The 19,427-nt window shown below is 42.8% G+C and overlaps 1 protein-coding gene across 2 annotated transcripts in view; it reads right to left on the bottom strand.

Annotated features, from left to right (window-relative positions):
* KCNH5 (potassium voltage-gated channel subfamily H member 5) overlaps positions 1 to 19,427 on the bottom strand; it is a 223,105-nt gene that overhangs the window by 66,377 nt on the left and 137,301 nt on the right. For both annotated transcript variants that reach the window (XM_024105172.3, XM_005285878.5), the window contains exon 8: positions 7,207 to 7,406. In XM_024105172.3, coding sequence (XP_023960940.1) covers positions 7,207 to 7,406 — 200 coding nt within the window. The remainder of the gene's footprint in view (positions 1 to 7,206; positions 7,407 to 19,427) is intronic.

The raw sequence follows: 19,427 nt of genomic DNA, 5'->3' as shown, positions 1-19,427 counted from the left end.
GCAGGAGCAAACATAACCACTCGCTGTGGCACTCTGTCTCCCTCAAGTGGTGGCTGGATCACATAAACTGGTTGATGGGGCTGCCACTGCCTTAGCTAACAGACATATCTTTTTAGCTCAAGCAGTAAAGGCTCATGTTTTAAGATATAGATGTCCCAGATTCAGTCCTCCCTCTCGTGACAAACCAGGGGCACAGCATTACTGAGGGTATGTTCCCACCTTGGGGGGACATACCCACGCTAGCTCTTTGAGCTAGCATGCTAAAAATAGCAGTATGTCAGCATCAGGACGTTCGGCTGCTCACACTAGCCACCCAAGTACAGTTCCACCCATCCACCTGGGTACGTACTTGAGTGGCTAGCCTGAGCCACCGCCTGTACCACATGGCCACACTGCTATTTTGGGGCACTAGCTCAAGGACAGCTAGCACGGTGCATCTACCCAAGCTGGGACTTGTGCCTCCCAGCCGCGGTGTAGACAAACCATGAGTATGGATATGGGTTACATAGGCACCATCTTTCTTGGTGCTGCTGGTTGTGCACAGGAGGCAAGTAATCAGCACCATTCATTAGGAGGGAGCAGAGGCTCCCACCAGTACAAAGACCCTGTGTGGAAGGCGGGTGGCCCATGGTTCTGTTTCTTCCCTTTTCTGCATCCTGCTCTCCAAGAGGGAGTGCACTGTAATGGTGAGTGGCCCTTGAACAGTTCTGCGAGGTGAGGGAGACTTCTTGTTCACCCGCTGCTGACAAGCCAGCCCTTACAATGTAGGGGCAATATTTGTGCAGATTATTTTATTTTTCTTGTTGAGTCTGGAATCATATGTACATTTCATGGTTGTTGCACCTTGTATATGGTGCAAATTCTGTATGGCTAGAAAACAGAGAACCTGTGCTCCTGATCTTACAGTATGGGGACCGCGCTGGTGGTAGGGACAGATGGCAGTAGAGGCCATACAGACAAGTTTCCATGATGAGACCATGTAGAAATAGCAGCCTGATTTTACAGGGCATCAGGACACTGGGAGAGATATCTTGAGGCCATGAATCTCAGGTTTCAGTACTGGGGTGTCAACAATATTTCATAGGGCCATTGAAGATCTCACTAGCAGCAGAAGGGACTAAATTCCCTTGCATTTTCTGAGATTTATGATTCATAAAATTGCAGCCTGAAAATATTTACCATAGTCCTATCTCTTCTGCATTATTGCATATTGGGTCATGCCATCAGTAATGAATAGTTTTAATGCTGTATTGTTTTCCCGTTGTTTCCACTTCAGGAGTTACAACGTGAAAGTGGCTCAGATAGATTCCTACGTAAAAACTGAGGAATAAATTGTTTCCTTTCAACCTGTGTCTTTTATTGAAAAGTGGACCATTAAATCATGTTAGAAATTATCTGGCCATTGATTGTATTACTTTCTAAGAGAATCTCAAGCCAAACTTTAACTAAGAGTCAAAGGAAGGAAAATCTTTCAGCTTTATTGACATTTCACAATTTTGCCATTAGGAGAGTGGGACCTTCATAGAAACAGCTGGATGTAAACGAATCGTTGTGCAGGTTCACATGTAATGACCTATTTTTAGAGGAGAGCTGCAACTTATTAATGTTTCATTTGCTGTCAAGCACATTTTGATTAAAACTAAGAAGCTCAAATTCAACGTGAACATTTTAATATCTCAGGCTGTTACTATAAATACTTTTACAACTACTTAAAAGTTCATATTCAGAGAATGTTCTGGTTCACATTTATCTCTCTCAGCAGAACAGGTTCTAATGTGCAATGCTGCCTCTGAGAGACTTTTAAATATATAATGGCTGCTGCGTTTTCCCATGTATTTACTCACGATCTACATTTAATTCATTACTGGGTGAATAACCAAGGTACCTTGAACATGAAAGGGGCTGTATAAAAACAAATTCCCTCCTACACATGAGCTATGTATTATCATATTATGGTATGTACAGTGCATATGCAATGTATTGTGTGTATTGTCCTAGCTGTCAATGTTACAGCTTTGACTTCTAAATGTTTTAAGATGATTGATCACAGGCCACTTGCTTCAGTTTAAATAATACAAATAAAGGGACACTCTTAGTTTCATTGATTCTCTATTCATAGGTATGCAGGAAGGAGGAGTGAGAAAGAACAATGAGCACTGTGGGTTGAAGATGAAATTTGAGGACAAATTATCACCAAAGACCCAGCCTAGATTGGTCCTTTAAGACAGGGGTTCTCAACTTTTTCTTTCTGAGGACCCCCAACATGCTATAAAAACTCCATGGTCCACCTGTGCCACAACAACTGTTTTTTTGTATATAAAAGCCAGGGCCACCGTTAGGGGGTAGCAAACAGGGCAATTGCCCGGCACCCCATGCCACAGAGGGCCCTGTGAAGCTAAGTTCCTCAGGCTTCGGCTTCAGCCCCGGTTGGTGGTACTTGGAGCCCTGGGCTTCAGCCCCAGGTGGTGGGGTTTTGGCTTTCTGCCCTGGGCCCAAATAGGTCTAATGCCAGCCCTGCTTCGCAGACCCCCTGAAACCTGCTCGTTGCCCCCCAGTGGGTTCCAGACCCTTGGTTGAGAACCACTGCTTTAAGGCACAGCCCTGCAGTGTGGAAGTTCGGGGTCTGATCCATCACACACCAAAGTCAATGGGCATTGGATTGGGCCATCTAAGAGGGGTTTTACTTACTTACTTAAGGCAGCCAGTTCTGGATCTATGGCCCTTTTCTTCATTGCCCCCTTTGGGGAGATGAGTAACATCTAGTCAACCTTCACTTTGCCCACACTGTGTATCTGCACAAGAACCAAACACTAAGCTCTCTGGATTTCTTCTTTGTTGTTGGTCTGAGCGAGATTTTCAATGGCATTAAACACTAGTATCTCATATATAACTAAGAATAGATATTTAACTGCACTATTTGAATGATATTTGTAACAATTAATTAAAGCACATTTGTTAAAGGTATAGCGTTCCCAGCAAAGGCATTTACTTATATTTTAGTCTCAAGCACATTTCTTTTAAAAACCTTAGCTGTCACAAAAACTACTAGACTTTATCATGATATATTGGCCTGTAGTTACATACAATACAGTTGTTCATCACCAGAAAAAACTGCATAATTTAGGGTCAACGTGTGAGCTGTTCTACCCACTGTATTTGATTTAAAGAAAACATAATTTAAATGTGTTGAGTTGTGCTGCATGCTTGACTGACTGAAATGTATCCTAATAATGGGGGGAAATGACATCATAATGCACACGTGAATGCAAAGGGAGCAATAAAGTATATTTATTTCGAACTAATGAAGATGTAGTCAGTAGAGCTGAACGAAATTGTTTGGCTGAAACTTTTTTCAGGGGAGAAAAATGCAGATTTGGCAACGCTGAAAAGTTTCATGAGTTCATATCAAAAATGCCAAATTGTTTTGGTTGAAAATAAAAACAAACAAAATATGAAAAAAATAAAATGCTTCATTTTGACATTATCTGAATGAAATGTTTCAATTTTTCAATTCAAAGCGACCTTTCCATTCAACATTAATTTACATTTTATTTTAAAAATTAAACACGTTAAAAATGCTTGAAATCTAAATGAAACATTTTATCTTGGGGAGAATGAAACATGACCAAAATCAATTTTTTTTTCACATTTCGATTGGCCAAAAATTTAAAGAAAATTGTGGTCAAGCTGAAATTACTTTTTATTTTTATTATTTTTTGCAATTTCCAGCCAACTGAAAAATCTGTTATTCACTCAGCTCTAGTAATGATACTTATATGGAAGAAAACCATCCATAAATATTAACAATTGCCAAAGTTTAGAGGTTTTTGCTAATTATTTGCACAGTTAAAAGAAATCTTTGCTGAAGAATAAGAAATATAGTAATAGACTAAAATGTCTACCCAAATGTAAGGAGTATGAGAGATACTACTATGCATAATGATAGTCTAGATGTATGTGCTGGAGACATATATTTGGTTTTGAAGGAAGTGAGGAATGAAAAACACAGGAGAAATGACTCTAGGGATAGATTACTGATCACCTGGACAGGAGAGTGAGCACTAGATGAAATTAAGAAAGGGAAAATATATGTTGTATTTAATTAAAAAACTCTCCTACAGTGAGATACATTAGGCTGTGCTAGTCTCCCAGGGTTGGTTGAAGCCCATCACCAGGGATTTTTAAAACCAGACTGGATATAAAAACTAGGAAATGTACTATTGGGAACAATTCTACTGTGGCACAGAGGTGCACCAACAAATATAACAGTTCTTTTCTTTCTCGTCTATATTTCTACTGCAGGATTAAATCAAGCTTATGATCAAAAGATGGAAAAGTTTCCAGCATAGAAAAGTTACCAGGCCCCAGAGAATTGGAGACACATTATTTTAGAGGATGTCAGCTCCTGAATCTCTTGGTGCAATATTTTCCTATCTTCATTGTGACTGGTGTATTGCACACACAGTAAATAAAAATTCTATGACGTGGTGCAGTGTGACCTGTTTTTTTTCCCCCACAAATTTTAATACAGAAGTCGTATGATTTTTCCCAAATGGTTTTTTAAAACATTCCTACCTTAAGTGGTTTGTACAGTGCTAAATACACCCCGAACACAAAGGAAAGGATCTAGTCTATGTGACTGCTGTATTTTTTAGTTTTGCCAACTAGGAAATACAACATTTTCTCATTTGTTATAATTGAGATGTTTCATAATTCATTTCAGAATTCAAAGTTCAGATGGGTCATGTGACTGCCAATGACCTACACACAGCTTTCCATCTTTCCCATAAGAAATCTGAATTTTGGCTCTGATCATGCAGTTGACAGCAAGCAAATTGCTGCCTCCATGAAGACCCCCATTTGCTTCAATGCAGCTCACAGCAGTCACAGCAAGGTACTTGCGCAGTAGCCATTGAAGGTTTATAGCCTTTGCTGGACGCTGTGTAACGGAATATTTTAAAAGTTGTAACCATTTTATAGCTACTCTCTCACTGGTTGTCAATAAAATATTTTAACTGAAAAACTGTACTACATAAAAGCATTAATGGCCTGATCCAAACGCCGCTGAATTCAACAGGAGTCTTTCCATTGACTTAAATGGTGTTTAGATCAGGAGCTACGCTAGGCAGGCCTCCAGTGTGGGAATACTGTTAAAAACCTAAATCACAGATTTTATGGCCTTATTAATTATCTAGCTAAGCAACCACTACTACTATGCAGACAAGTGAACGCTGCTTTCTAAAAGCCAATGATCAGGATGTTTATGGGCTATAACTGCATTTTTACAATCTATTAAACTGGATATGTGGAAATAATGGAAGGAAATCTCAGTAATTAAAGCAAAGGTTCTTCTAATTAACTGCAAAGCACAATCAAAGTCTAATGGAACTGCAGCAGAAATAATTGAAAGGAGATAAATGAGAATGAAAATTGAATTTTTACACATATTTGGCTTTTCACAGCAGAACTGAGTCCATTTACAGCAATTACAACAAATTTATTATTAACAAACTGTATGAACACATTTGGAAGTTAGAATGTCACTGTATAAATGGAGCTGAAATTAACATATTAAAGAATCAGGCATACTGAACTACAAGAATCCAAGAAACCGAAAGCCTTATCAGTTAACATAACAATAATAATACACAAAAGTTGCACAGTTTTGGAAGTGAATTACTAACTGTGAAATTCAGGTTAATTAGTTCGATAATTAACATTGTATGGGTTTATAAGAAGACTTAAAGCTGTCCTTGTTCTCACAATAATTCCATTTTGTCATGTTATAGTGAGATAGGTTCTGGTGGAACTCAGATTACACCTACCACACAGTGCAATACAGTTAACCGAAATAAGAACTGTAGCAGAGCACAGCAATATTCTATCACAACTTTTCCTCTGTCAAGTGGGCTTTAGAGTTCTCAGTACTAGACACTTAATGTCCAGTTCCCCGATGGCGTAAATCAGCATAAATCCACTGAAGTCAGTGGAGCTAGGCCAACTCACACCAACTGAAGATCTCACCCCTAGTCTCCTTTCTTAATCTATGGAGCAGGTAGAAAATGACTAGCAGGAACACAAGCTTTCCCAAACTTCCCTGCCAAAGGGGCTTCAGCCCAGGCCTGGAGAGGACACCTCAAAGAGATCAGTCTCGTGTCTATTAAAACTTGTGCTAACTGTGATGGTAGCAATTATGGTTCCGTCCACTGGGAACTGGTCCAAGGCAACTGAACTCATTTCATAAATGCTAAGAAACCCTCAGAGGGTAACAACTTTCAGTCACTACTGACCTGTGCCAGATTCCAAATGGTGACCTAAGACCTGATTCAAAGTCCAAACACCCAATGATTTCAGTGGGCTTTGGATCAGGAACTAGAGCAGAAAAGATCTATATCCAGTTATCAATCTCCTGAGCCAATCAGTGCTCTGCTACTCACCTTTTAACCAGACCACAATGATACACTGATTTTGATTCTCTTTCCATTACTGCTACTATATTATTATTATATTTTATGCTATCGGCAAGCACCAGAACTACAAAAGTGAGTAAAGGATAGTTTTGTGCTAGTATGTGTAATATGTATGAAAAGAGCTATTGGATATATTTTTAACAGAATAAAATTGCTGACATATGGCCTTTTTTAAAGTGGAATGCTTAATGAAATGTACATTTTCCATTTTACAAAAAATTTGGGAACTAAAATATTTAGCCTTCTAGTTGCTCTGCGAAATGTTTTGTTGGGTTTCAGTGTTTTTTATTTGTTATTTCTGTATTGCCAATTTGGATTACTCAGCCCCATCAAATGTGGTTTTTCCCCCCCAAAATGAAGGGTATCCTTTTTGAGATTTTTCTCTTCCTCCCCACCCTCTCAATTTTTTCAAAAATTGTTTTTGTTAATTTCAAATCCCAAAACACAAAAAAAGTTAAAATAATTCCAAGGAAAATCTGGAAAATGGAAAGTCAGACCATATTGAAAAGCAGGGTAACAGAACACACTTTCAAAATTGCCAATGTTTCCATTTTTTTTCTAATTTTAAACCAGCGCCCTCTCTCTGAACACAACTATGAAAGTATTAATAGACTCACATGTGGTTCAGATCTTTTTTGCAAGCGCGTTTACAGTACTCAGTACTGTTTATTCTACTGGAAAGGACACAATGGATTGAAAGGTACAATATCTGGATTTTTACCTCATGCACTCATACCTTCTCTGTGTCGATCCCTTTAGACATGGACCATGTTGAGACAATATAATCCATGACTCGTTCACTAAGGCCTTTTGGGACTTGATATAATTTGAGGAAATCCCTCACGTTGTTCAGCATCTCATGGTATCGGTTGGTGTTGGCATACATTTGCTGGAAAATGGTGGTGACATTTCCAAAAATAGTTGCATAAAGAAGAGCTGAAAGAGAGAAAATGGCAAACAAAGATAAATTTCTATACTCCACAAAAATAGGCTTAATCATTTCAATAAGTGTTTTGCAAGAAAGAGAAAATCAGCTGCAAATGGTTGCAGACTCATTTGTGTGTGCTGAAAAGTTCTAGTTATACACACTCATATATAGTCACATACTTATATTCAGAGGACTTTTTCTTATGTGAACTTATGTTCCTCTTCATCCGTCATATTTAATTTGCTCATATGACTCCCGCCAACAAAAAACAAGGAGGAAATGCCACTAAAAGGAAGAACTGGTGAACAACTGAAAGGAAACCAGTCAAAAATGAACTGACCCAAATAGAAAAAGCCTTCCACTAAACCTTATCAAAGGGATTCTGTGAACATACTCTGAAATACAAGGTGGGTGAGGTCATATCTTTTATTGAGCCAAGTTCTATTGGTGAGAGAGACAAGCTTTCGAGAAGCTTGTCTTTCTCACCAACAGAAGTTGGCCCAATAAAAGATATGACCTCACCCACCTTGTCTCTCTAATATCCTGGGACCAATATTGCTACAACAACACTGACATAGTCTGAGAGGCAGTTCAATGGCAGAGACCAGGAACTGAGAATGGGGTATCCCTATCTTGATCCCGATAAGACCATGGAACAGAGAACAGAGACAACTGAGTCAACCTCTGAAGCCTGGCAAGGATGTTTCTGGACAGACAGTGGCCAAGATCCTTGGCTGTGGCCCAGGACTACACAGTGCAGGTCATGAGGATGTTGTATCCTACATCCTGTGCGTCAGCTCTGGTGTAACATGAGCTCTATCTTATGTCAGCTGCCGGTGGCCTCAAGAACAGCAAATGGAGAGCAGAAAGGTGTAGGGAAGCTTCAGTCATATCTCCTTGCCACTGGCCACATCTCTATATCAGCAGCTGGATGTATGTGGCATAGAAGCCACCACACCAGATATATACCAGAGGCATATCCCCCTCTGCTGGGGTGGTTCCCCCACCCTACCCAGCTACACCAGTTTTAGGGCCAGACTGTGCCTGCAATGTTGTGCAAAGCAGCTGCGCCATATCCCAGGATAAGGAAGTCAAGTAACTCAGACCTAGTGTAAAGGCTTTCCATTAGAGATGGGCCTGCACCAAATCCCTGGGTCCAAATACTCCAATTCTTTGAAAAGTAGGAGCTTCAACTTCAAACCCAGACCTAAATTTGGGCCAAACCAAAACCATATATCCGAACATTTCTGAATTTGCGAATGTTCAAAATCTGAATCCACATCTAAATGCTGTGGCTTGGATCCATCTCTATATATCCTATACATTTCTGCTAGCCCAGAGCAGCCTCAGGCCACTTTCCAGCTATGTTTTCCAGCCTCAGCTTAATGCACTGCTAGTGCAATTCAAGGAAACATCATTGTCTTCAATTTTGAAGGAAACGTCATTAATGATATTAATGGGACTAAAGCATGTGCTTAAATGCTTTTTTCAATAGGGATGGACGTAGGCATGCTCTTAAAGGTATTTAGCTTCCTTATTGATTTGGGACCTAATTATTCTTGAGAAGAAGCCATAAATAAATAAATAGCACTCTTCTCTTAAACACTGTAGACTGTACAGAAAGAAAATTATTTTGATTTCTCCAATACCAGTGTGTTGCATTTTCATTCTGTCCTTGGCATCAACTAATATACGGAAGTGTGTGTGTCATGTTTAATCATCTTTGCTTGGAAGTACTATACTGCAGAATGCAGCTGTGTTTACATATTCTTTTTTTTTTAAAATACGCAGCATACAAATAGGAAAAAATAAGCCATTGTGAAAGGATAACTACTTTCTATCTCCTAATGCATAACAGTTTCCTTTTGTATACAACAGATTTTTCACCTCACTCCAGAAAATTGACTTAATTTTATGGACATTTAGTCCAGTTTATCACTGCTCTTCCAGAGGCAGCAATTTTTTAAAAGACATGGTGTTTGTTAAAAAATACTTGAAGAGTAGAAATATTGCACTGACATTTCTCAACAATTTCTTGAATATTTAAATGTAAAAATGAAACACCAGAATTAAGCAGAGATATGGTGTTCTCTGCCTCATCAGAGTCTAGGGGGACTGCATTCTGACTGGTTGGATAGACATATGAGATCTATGATCAAGTAAGGTCACAGCGGGAATAGCACTTATGAATATGAGGTTTCAATTTTGGAAAGCTGAGGAGATTCATGTTCTTACTATATAACTGTGCAGAAATCAAGTAATGAGTATAGATCTTGTTCTTCGTTGCTTTACTGATTGTATATATATCACAACTGCTGGCTACTAAAATGTTTATACAATACATTACATATATACACACACATACGCACAGTACATACATATACACAGTATAAAAGTATGTGGGTTACACATGCATACACTCTACGTGGATGAATGTCATTTTTTTGCTTTTGCTGTTCTTCCCAGTTTTTGTAGCATGTTAAATTGGATGAAGTGCCACTTCTTGTAAATGCTACTCCCCCATTCCACTCACGTACATTGGTTGAAAGGTTTCAGCTAATTTGATGAGTGAATCTACAATATAAATGTGTTTTCAGTCTTGGCCTGCCTTGTTTTATGCCCATTTCTGTACTGAAACTGATTGTGACTATAAAAATATATGCAACCCCCTTTTGCAAAATAGGACAGAAAAAATCAGAGGCTGGCTGAAAATGTGGTATTGCCCTGTCATATGGGAAGAATAGATACAATTCCTGATCCTCATACCACACCAGCCAGACTGGAAGTGGTTAAGAGTGCCATGGTGGAAAAACAGTCTGACTGTGGTGAGTGCCTGTGATGGTGCCACACTGAGCCCCAAGGGGTTAAAAGGCAATACCTGGACCAAGGAGCCCCGCATCTCTGGGCCTGCCGAACATGCTCCGACTAGAGGAGCAGGTTAAGAGGAAGTTCAGAAGACCAGGTGGAGGACAGGCTGCAGGAGAGAGGTTGAGCTGAGAGGGGACCACATAGTGGGTAAGGCCCACAGATAGTGCCTTCCTTGTCCAACCCACCCCCACTTTGAGAACCAGGGGGTCTGCAGGGCTCTGCTTCTTTGGACCCTTTTTCTGCTAAGCAGCTGACTACTTGGACTACATGCCCCAAATTGAAAGGACTTATGGGTAGGAAGTGGCCCAGAGAAATGAACTTGGACTTGCTGCCAGTGTTGTTTCCCATGGGGCCAGAGGGAGGGCCTGGGTCTCCCTACCACACTCCCTTAAAGGCCAAGGCCAGATGCAGGTGGAAAGCCAAAGATCCTGGCTTAAGGTAAGGAACAGTCCCCTCTACTGCGTGGACAGAGGTGGAAGGGGCCAAAAGCTGGGTGTGCTAACCCCCAGGCTGTTGGCCCTCCAAGCCCCTTTCACAGCGCTACTTATTTCCTCCCACGAAAAAATCTCCTTTAGACTCAGAATATTCATGAAAACTATCCATCTAAATGGTAATTTTACCCAAAAGTTATAAGTGCCTGAAAATAGGAGCTTGGAATGAAAATGCCTCTTTGAGCATAATTATTGATATAATGAATCATCAGATCATTTCTTGGAAACTGAAATTAAATAAAATGTTGCATGCTAGTCTACACACCACGTAATCTCCACATGCAAAGCCAATGTCTCTCTCTCCCTCTGTTCTGTAAAGGCCTTTGTGGAACATATTTAGGTCTTGGCAAGATTAGAGGTATGCCTCAGAAATATTCCTTGCATTTGTTTATTTCTTATTTCAGCTGTTGGCCTTTGTTAGTTATTGTGTTTCAAGACGAGATTATTTTTCTTAATTTAGCACTGATACTCTATACCCTGTACTTAGTCCCCAATTCCACTGTGGGTATGACACACGTAAAAGGGTTAAGATGGAAAAGCCACCATTTGTCAGGCCACAGTGTTCTACCCTCATAAAACCCATTCTCTTATGTTTCATCAGTTGAATGTATCATCACTCAGTAGCCTAGTGAGGAGTGGAGTTTTGTGAAAAGAAGTCTGAACTTAAGTTCCCTTTGAGGTGCGCACTTAACTCCCCCAGCCCCGGGGCTGTGGCGCAGCGAGGAGACATGCCTCTCCCTTCCAGCTCTGGGGCTGCGGTGGGGAGAGGCACCTCTCCCCCGGCCCCAGCCCCAGCGCTACTGTGGTGGGGAGAGATGCCTCTCCCCCCACCCCCAGCCACAGCCCCAGAGCTACTGTGGTGGGGAGAGATGCCTCTCCCCCAGCCCCAGCGCTACTCTGGTGGGAAGAGGCACCTCTCCACCAGCCCCAGAGCTGCTGCGCCTGGGAGAGGTGCCTCTCCCCCAGCCCCAGGCCCAGAGTTGGTGCAGCGGGGAGAAATGCTCTTCCCCAGCCCAGGTGCTGCTGCGGGGAAACAGGGCTGGGGGGGAGTACTCTCTCCCCATCACTGCCCCGGGGCAGCCTGCACCCCAAACTCTTCATCCCCGGCCCCACCCCAGAGCCCGCACCCCCAGCCGGAGCCCGCACACTCTGCACCAGCCCTGAGCCCCTCCCACACTCCGAACCTCTCGGCCCCACCCCTGCCACACATCACCTCCACATTGGTGCACATAGCAAAATTCATTCTGCACATCGATGGGAAAAATTAGAGGGAACATTGGTCTGAACTGGTGTTATCTAGTCTTGGGAATACAAGATGCCTGATTTTTCTCCTGTGTACATCACTTTTAGGCTGGTGTAATGCCATAAACTTCAAATACTGCAGAGACTGGGATGAAATAAGACCCTAGATAGTCACAAAGGGCCAGATCCCCAGATGACATGAATACACCAGCTTACACCACCAGAGGCTTCCGCTAACCTGCATTAATCCGTCAGCGGCTCATGTGCTATCCTGATCTCACCTGACTGCTGGACCTACAGGTCTGATCTTTAAACTTGTGCTCCCTGTATATTTGCATAAATGTGGGTGCAATTCAATATCGCTAATGAAGCACCAGTAGAAAGAAAATTACAGCAGTGATCACATGCATGCAAAAGAATGAATACCTAATATTTCACGTAGTGTTGTCAACTGTTTCTTAAACATTGAAAGGTTATTGAATTGATTTGGATGACCCCAGTAATTACCAATCAGAGCTTTATCAGAACACACCTCGTTAATGAATACCCACAATATTACATTTGAGCATCACCCTTTGCCCTTTTCAAAAATGAGAGAGAATAGCAGCAGTTCTCAGCTCTATTTCAGTTTGTTTCGTTTTCATTTTTGGTTCTGGCAAACAACATTTGCAGAGATTCGGAGGGATGTAAAATACAGTGCATCTCTCCATGATAAGAGGATTTAAACAATTTGCAGAGAGACAAGGACATGTACATGTGTACCTGATTTGTTGTAATTTAGTCTCTTCTTTTATGAGTAGCTCGGGGAAAACAGAAGAGATCATGCTACCCAGACTGTAGGAGAAATTACCCTCCCCAATTCCCTGATTTCACTTACTAGTTAGGTCAGGCAGCATTTGTTCATCTTCTCACTAATGATTCTTATTTATCTGGATTTTTTTCCCTCATCTGGTCCTGCTGACATCTAACATTTACTTCTCCTAATTGTCTTCTATGTGTAAATCTTGGAGAGTCCGCGGTACATTTTATATAGAGCAATTTAAAATAATGATGCGGGAATATTTTCCTCACAACCCTTAAGGCTATGTAGGTGGTTCAACCATTATTTTAGATTTCTATTTTTACACTCCAGTTCTCAAAAGACAGCTATACATTATATATATATATATAATTTCTGGAGGATTTTGTAACAACGTCCTACATAAATCTTTTGCATCTGTTTAACAACAAGCAATTTTCTTGTTAAAAATGGCTCAGACTGATCTAAATTAACCTAGAGCATTTCAAATTGATTACTACATTGACTGCTTTCTCAATATATATGAATAAGAGGATTTACCTTCAGGAAATGAGGCCTGGACTAAGAACCATTTTTTCCTACATTCTGCTCTTTATTTCATAGATTACAAGGCCAGAAGGGACCATTGTGATCATCTAATCTAACCTCCTGTATAACACAGGCCAGAGAACTTTCCCAAAACAATTCCTAGAGCAAATCTTTCAAAAAAACATCTAAACTTGATTTTAAAATTGGCAGTGATGGAGACTCCACCACAACCCTTGGTAAATTGTTCCAATGAATAATTGCCCTCACTGTTAAAAACTTACACCTTATTTCCAGTCTGCCCGGAGCTGACAGCAGGAAACCTGCCATATGGAGGACTGACGTCAGGAGCCCCGGCCACCAGCCCAGGGTGACTGGTAGCTGGGGTCCTGCTGTCAGCCCCGTGCATTGATGACCATAATATAGGTGCAGCAAAATATCTCGTTATCAAAAAAAATTAGCAGGCATAACATAATGCTTGAGTGTTTATATTGTTCCAGCAAATTTTTCTTAAACAAATAGGTCTTCTTTGGCTTTTCCAAATTACCGCAATTAATAAAGGTCCATTATTACTTTTATGTGATTTTTCCATGTCGCAATTATTTGGCAATCATCCCACGACTCAAGTAGGGCCTTACTCAGAATGTCATTTACAATATGTTTGTACAGCCCCCAGCACTATGAGGTTCTGACCTGGTCGAGGTCTCTAGACCAGAGGTTCTCAAACTGGGGGGGCAGGCCCACAGGTCCTTGGGCAGTGTAGAATGTATTCTGGGAGGGAGGGCATGAGAAGCTTTGGGGGGGAGAGAATTACTGTGCATATATTACCCACAACAAAGCTGATTCCCTCAAACATATCAGGTCCTTGGAGGGCGCTGTGCATTTGACTCTAGATGGCGCTGTGGGTTTTGACAGATGTCTGTTAAACTTGCATAGCATTATAAAAAGTCGTTACAATCTGTACATTAATGCATTTGCTATGATGCGGTGTGCACATTTAATTGTAAGCATTGACCACAATCGCAGTTTTCCTTTTGCTCTTATTAAAATGGATTGTTGGCTCTGTTTGAAAACAGTGCCTTACTGTTTTTAATATTTAGTGAGAGTTGCATGTTGATTTTTTTTATCAGTATCTGTTCTTGTGTGGCAGGAAGGAGGATAGACTACTACAGACACAAAAAAGGGGGGTGCGATCAAATAAGTTTGAAAAGAGGAGGTTACTCACCTGTGCAGTAACTGATGTTCTGCAAGAGATGTCCCTGTGAGTGCTCCACTCCAGGTGTTGGTGCGTCCCTGCACCTTCACTCAGAGATTCTTACAGCAGTACTCACATGGGCCGTGCACACGCATTGCCTGCCTCACACGCCTCAATAATGTGCTCACGCGGCCCAGCTCCTCAGTTCCTTCTCGGCAACAGAGAGTGCGCCAAACTCCGAAGTAGAGGGGAGGAGGGAAGGGAGTGGAGCACCCACAGGGACACTCATCTCAAAGAACATCAGCTACTGCACAGGGGAGTAACTTCCTCTTCTTCTTCGAGAGATGTCCCTGTAAGTGCTACACCCCAGGTGACTGAAAAGCAGTCTCTCTTAAGGAATTAGGGACTTCAGATCTGGTAAGAAAGCTGTAGACAGAACAGCTCAGCCCATTCGAATGTCAGTCAGGGGTTTCTGAGTAAGAGTATAATGTTTAGCAAAGGTATGCTCTGAAGCCCAGGTGGCGGCTTTGCAATTATCTGTGAAGGGAATGTTACGTAAGAATGCCACAGACGTTGACGCAGATCTGGTGGAGTGTGCTCTAACAGAAGTCGGAGGATTCATCTTCTTTAGTTGGTAGCATAGGCAGATGCAGTCTGCTATCCAATTGGTTATTCTCTGGGTAGAGATGGATTTGCCTCTGGATCATTCTGCGATGGAAATGAAAAGTTTAGAGGAAGCCCTAAAGGGCTTAGTTCTATCCAAATAAAAGGACAATGCTCTGCGCACATCGAGTGTGTGCATTGCTGATTCGAAAGTGTTCACAAGTGGTTTAGGAAAGAAGGTTGGTAGATGGATAGGTTCATTGAGGTGGAAGGAGGAATGCACCTTCGGGAGAAATTTTGGATGCGTTCGGCGAGTGACTTTGTCCTTAAAAAATATAGTGTACAGTGGGTCAGCCATAAGCACTCCAAGTTCCCTACACGTCTGGCAAATGTAACGGCAACTAAAAACGCAGTTTTCATGGGTAGATATAGGAGGGAGAATGTTGCAAGTGGCTCAAATGGATGGCACATCAAGCATGTGAGGACCAAGTGTAGGTCCCAGGGTTGAGTGGGTGGTCTAATGTCCGGGTATAGGGTCAGGAGGCCCTTGAGGAACCGTTTTGTGATGGGGTGGGTGAAGATAGTAGTGTCTCTGGTCTTATTGTGAAACACCATAATTGCTGCTAGATGTACCTTTGTGGAGCTAAAGTTGAGCCCAGATAGTTTAAGTTCTAAAAGACAGTCTAGTGTTAGTAAAAGAGGGATGGAAGCAGGAGCGGTTTGCTTGGTGGAGCACCAATGAGTGAACCTAGTCCAGTGGTTCTCAAACTTTTTTTTTTGCGGACCATTTGAAAATTGCTGAGGGTCTCAGTGGACCACTTAATGATCTTTCCAAATGTTGTTTGTACCATTAGCTAACTATTGTAAAGCACTTTGGATAAAAGTGCTATATACAAAAAAACAGAATTAACTTTTTTTGTTCTACAAATAAAAGCACACAACTCGTATTTTAATATCAGTAGTCTGACCTTTCTAATGCGATGGATGTGCCCTTTCTCCCATGCCGTGGCAGCCCCCGAGCTGAGGCTGGGAAGGGGGGGGGGTCTCTCCCTTGCTGCGGGGCTGGGAAGGGGGGGGGGTCTCTCCCTCACCTCGGCAGCCCCCAAGCTGGGAAAGTTGCCTCTTTCTCTGGCCGCCACAGCCCTTTATATCCCAAATTCCCCCCACCCCACCGCCCCCTCCCGCCTACCTCCTGTTCCCCCAAGATCACCACCTTACCTTACATGTGTGTCTTTTCCAGGGTCCAGGCACCTAATTAGTGGAGCCACACCTGCACGACTCCACTAATTAAGTGGGTGGCCCTTCATTCTCTCGTGTGCGGCCACCCAAGGAACTATCTGCAGACCACCTGAATGGAGCTCGCGGACCACAGTTTGAGAACCTCTGACCTGTTCCATTTATGGAGATAGGTGGTACATGTGGATTGTGTTCTGCTATGTAATAGTACTCTTTGTACCTGTTCAAAGCAGTCTAGTTCCTCATTAGAGAACCATTGAGGAGCCATGCTTTGAGGTGCAGCATTGTTACGTTGGGGTGGTGTAGCTCACCCCTGCATTGTGATAACAGGTTTGGAAGGGGCAGGGGAAGTGGAATCGGCGGGCAAACTGACATTCTCGTTTAAAATGGGTACCACGCCTGTCTGGGCCACATAGGGGCTATTAGTATGACCCTGGCCCTCTCCGCTCGTATTTTTTGTAATACCCTGTGAAGAAGTGGTATCGGGGGGAATGCGTATAGGAAATTGTTGCTTCATTTGATGATGAATGCATCTGCCATTGAGTGCTTTCCTAGGCCCACTCTGGAACAGAATTCCGGGCATATTTTGTTGGTTGCGGTTGCAAAAAGAGCCAGTCGCGGGTAGCCCCGTTGTGTAGGATGGCGTTGTTTATCTTCCATTCGTGATCTGGGGGGAAAGATCTGCTGAGCTCATCCGCAGTGGTGTTTAATGAACCGGATAGGTAGGAGGCTGAAATTTGGATACTGTGTTGGAGGCACCAATTCCAAAGTTTCACAGCCTCCATGCCCAGCAAGTGGGATCGAGCTCCCCCTTGTCTGTTTATATAAAATATGGAGGCGATGTTGCTGGTCATAATCCTGATGTGTTGGTTCTGGATGTGTGGGAGAAATTGGATACAGATGTTGCGGACTGCTCAAAGCTCTAAAAGATTTATGTGTAGCGAGGCTTCTGTAGGGGACCAGAGTCCCTGAGTGGTGTGGTGTGCCATGTGTTCTCCCCAGCCCGTGAAGGAAGCATCCATGGTAATTATAACGGAAGTGGACTCCTGCACGAACGGACTCTGGAGCAGAGGTTGTGAGGAAAAGTCCACCATGTGAATGAGTCCTTGACTTTGGTAGGTATGGATAGAAGTCTGTTTAGGCCGTGCACATTCGGTCTGTAGACAGTGGTCATCCAACCCTGCAGAGGCATGCATTCTTGACCAAAAAAGTGCAAGAGGCCATATGACTGAGAATTTGAAGACAGTGACCTGCAGGCTGTTTTGCAACTTGGTGACAAGATTCTTTATGGTGTTGAATCTGTCGGACAGGAGAGATGCAAGTCCGGTTGTGGAATCAAGGTGAGCACCTATGAACTCTAGTTGTTGAGTAGGAGTTAATGTGGATTTGTTTTTGTTTATCTGTAGGCCCAGACCCTGGAAGCAGTCGATGATCATCTGCATGGCTTGGATGGCCTCCCTAAGAGTCTGTGCCTTGAGCAGGCAATCGTCCAGGTAAGGAAAAAAAAATTTCCATAGGTGCACCATTGCCGCCGCGAGAATCTTGGAAAAGACGCGGGGTGCTGTTGAGAGGCCAAAGGGCAGAACCCTTTATTGGTAGTGATTTGAGCCCCTAACAAATCTGAGAAAACGCCTGTGGGCGGAGTGTATAGTTACATGAAAATAAGCGTCCTGCAGGTCAAGGGCTGAAAACCAATCTCCCTGCTCCAGCGCTGGAATTATGGTTGTGAGGGTAACCAGTTTGAATTTTTGCTTTTGACGAACTTGTCAAACTCGCCTGAGGTCGAGGATGGGTTGCCATCCCCCACTTTTCTTTTCTGTAAAAAAGTAGTGGGAATAAAAAATCCTTTCCCCTGTGCTGATCGGGCATTGCCTTGACTGCTCCTATTTGTAGAAGATGTTGCACCTCTTGGTGGAGTAAGTGGTCGTGAGAGGGGTCCCTGAAAAGGGACGGAGTGGGGAAGGGTATGGACAGGAAAGGGGGATGGAATAGCCAATAGTGGACCTCTGGGGCCCACCTCCCCATAGTGATGGCTTGCCAGTTGTGGTAGAATGGGAGTAAACAGTGACCAAAAGGTTGGATGGGAAGTATAAGTGCTGGAGTGGGTGGGAGGTCTTTTATACCCTTGACCAAGGCTTCAAATCTGCTTATTAGATGGAGAGGGTTGGGATAGTGCCGATGTTGTGGGGCGTCATCGTTGATGCCTGGGTCTCTGGTGGTGTTGCTTCTGGTGGTCGTATGGCCTCTGTTGTTGTTGTTGTTGTTGTGTGTAGGCCGGGTACCATGGGTGTTGGTAAGGCTGATACCTGTATTGTCTTCTTCTAGTTGCCGGTGTATGGATGCCTAGGGATCTGAGCATCGCTCTGGAATCCTTCATGGTGTGCAGCATCTTGTTGGTTTTTGTGGCAAATAACTTCTCGCCATCAAAGGGGAGATCCTCCATGGTGTTTTGTATCTCACATGGGAAAGAGGAAGAGGTAAATCATGAAGCCCCACGTCACGGTGGACCTGGCAGCTGTGTCCGCATCATCAAGGTCAGCCTGCAATGGCGTGTGGAAAATAATCTGCCCTTCAGAGACTACTGCTTTGAATTGTTGTCTCTTGTCCTCTGGGATGTCATTAATAAAGTCCATGAGTTTCCCGTAATTTTTGTGATCATATTTGGCCAGGAGGGTCGCGTAGTTTGCCACCCTAAATTGTAGCGTGGATGATGCATAAACTTTGCGCCCGAATAGGTCCATTCTTTTGCTGTCCTTGTCAGAGGGAATGAACTGGGAATGCTGCTGTTTGTTCTTTTGGTTGGCTGCTTCTATTACCAGTGAATTTGGTGCTGGGTGCGTGAGAAGAAATTCTGAGCCCCTAGAGCGGACATAGTATTTCCGGTCTGCCCTTTTGCAGGTAGGGGGTACGGTGGCTGGGGTTTGCCAGATATCCTTGGCAGGGTCCATAATGGCTCCATTAGTAGGTAGGGCCATCTTGGAGGAGGTTGAAGGTTGTAATATGTCAGTCAGCTCATGCTGAGGTCCTGAAAATGAGTAAAATCATCTGCTGATTTTGGGGGGTGGGGGCA

Source organism: Chrysemys picta, chromosome 4 (genome assembly GCF_011386835.1).
Source record: "Chrysemys picta bellii isolate R12L10 chromosome 4, ASM1138683v2, whole genome shotgun sequence".
Lineage (NCBI taxonomy): Eukaryota > Metazoa > Chordata > Testudines > Emydidae > Chrysemys > Chrysemys picta.
Note: the sequence above shows the minus strand (reverse complement) of the source record. Positions and strands in the feature narration are given on the sequence as shown.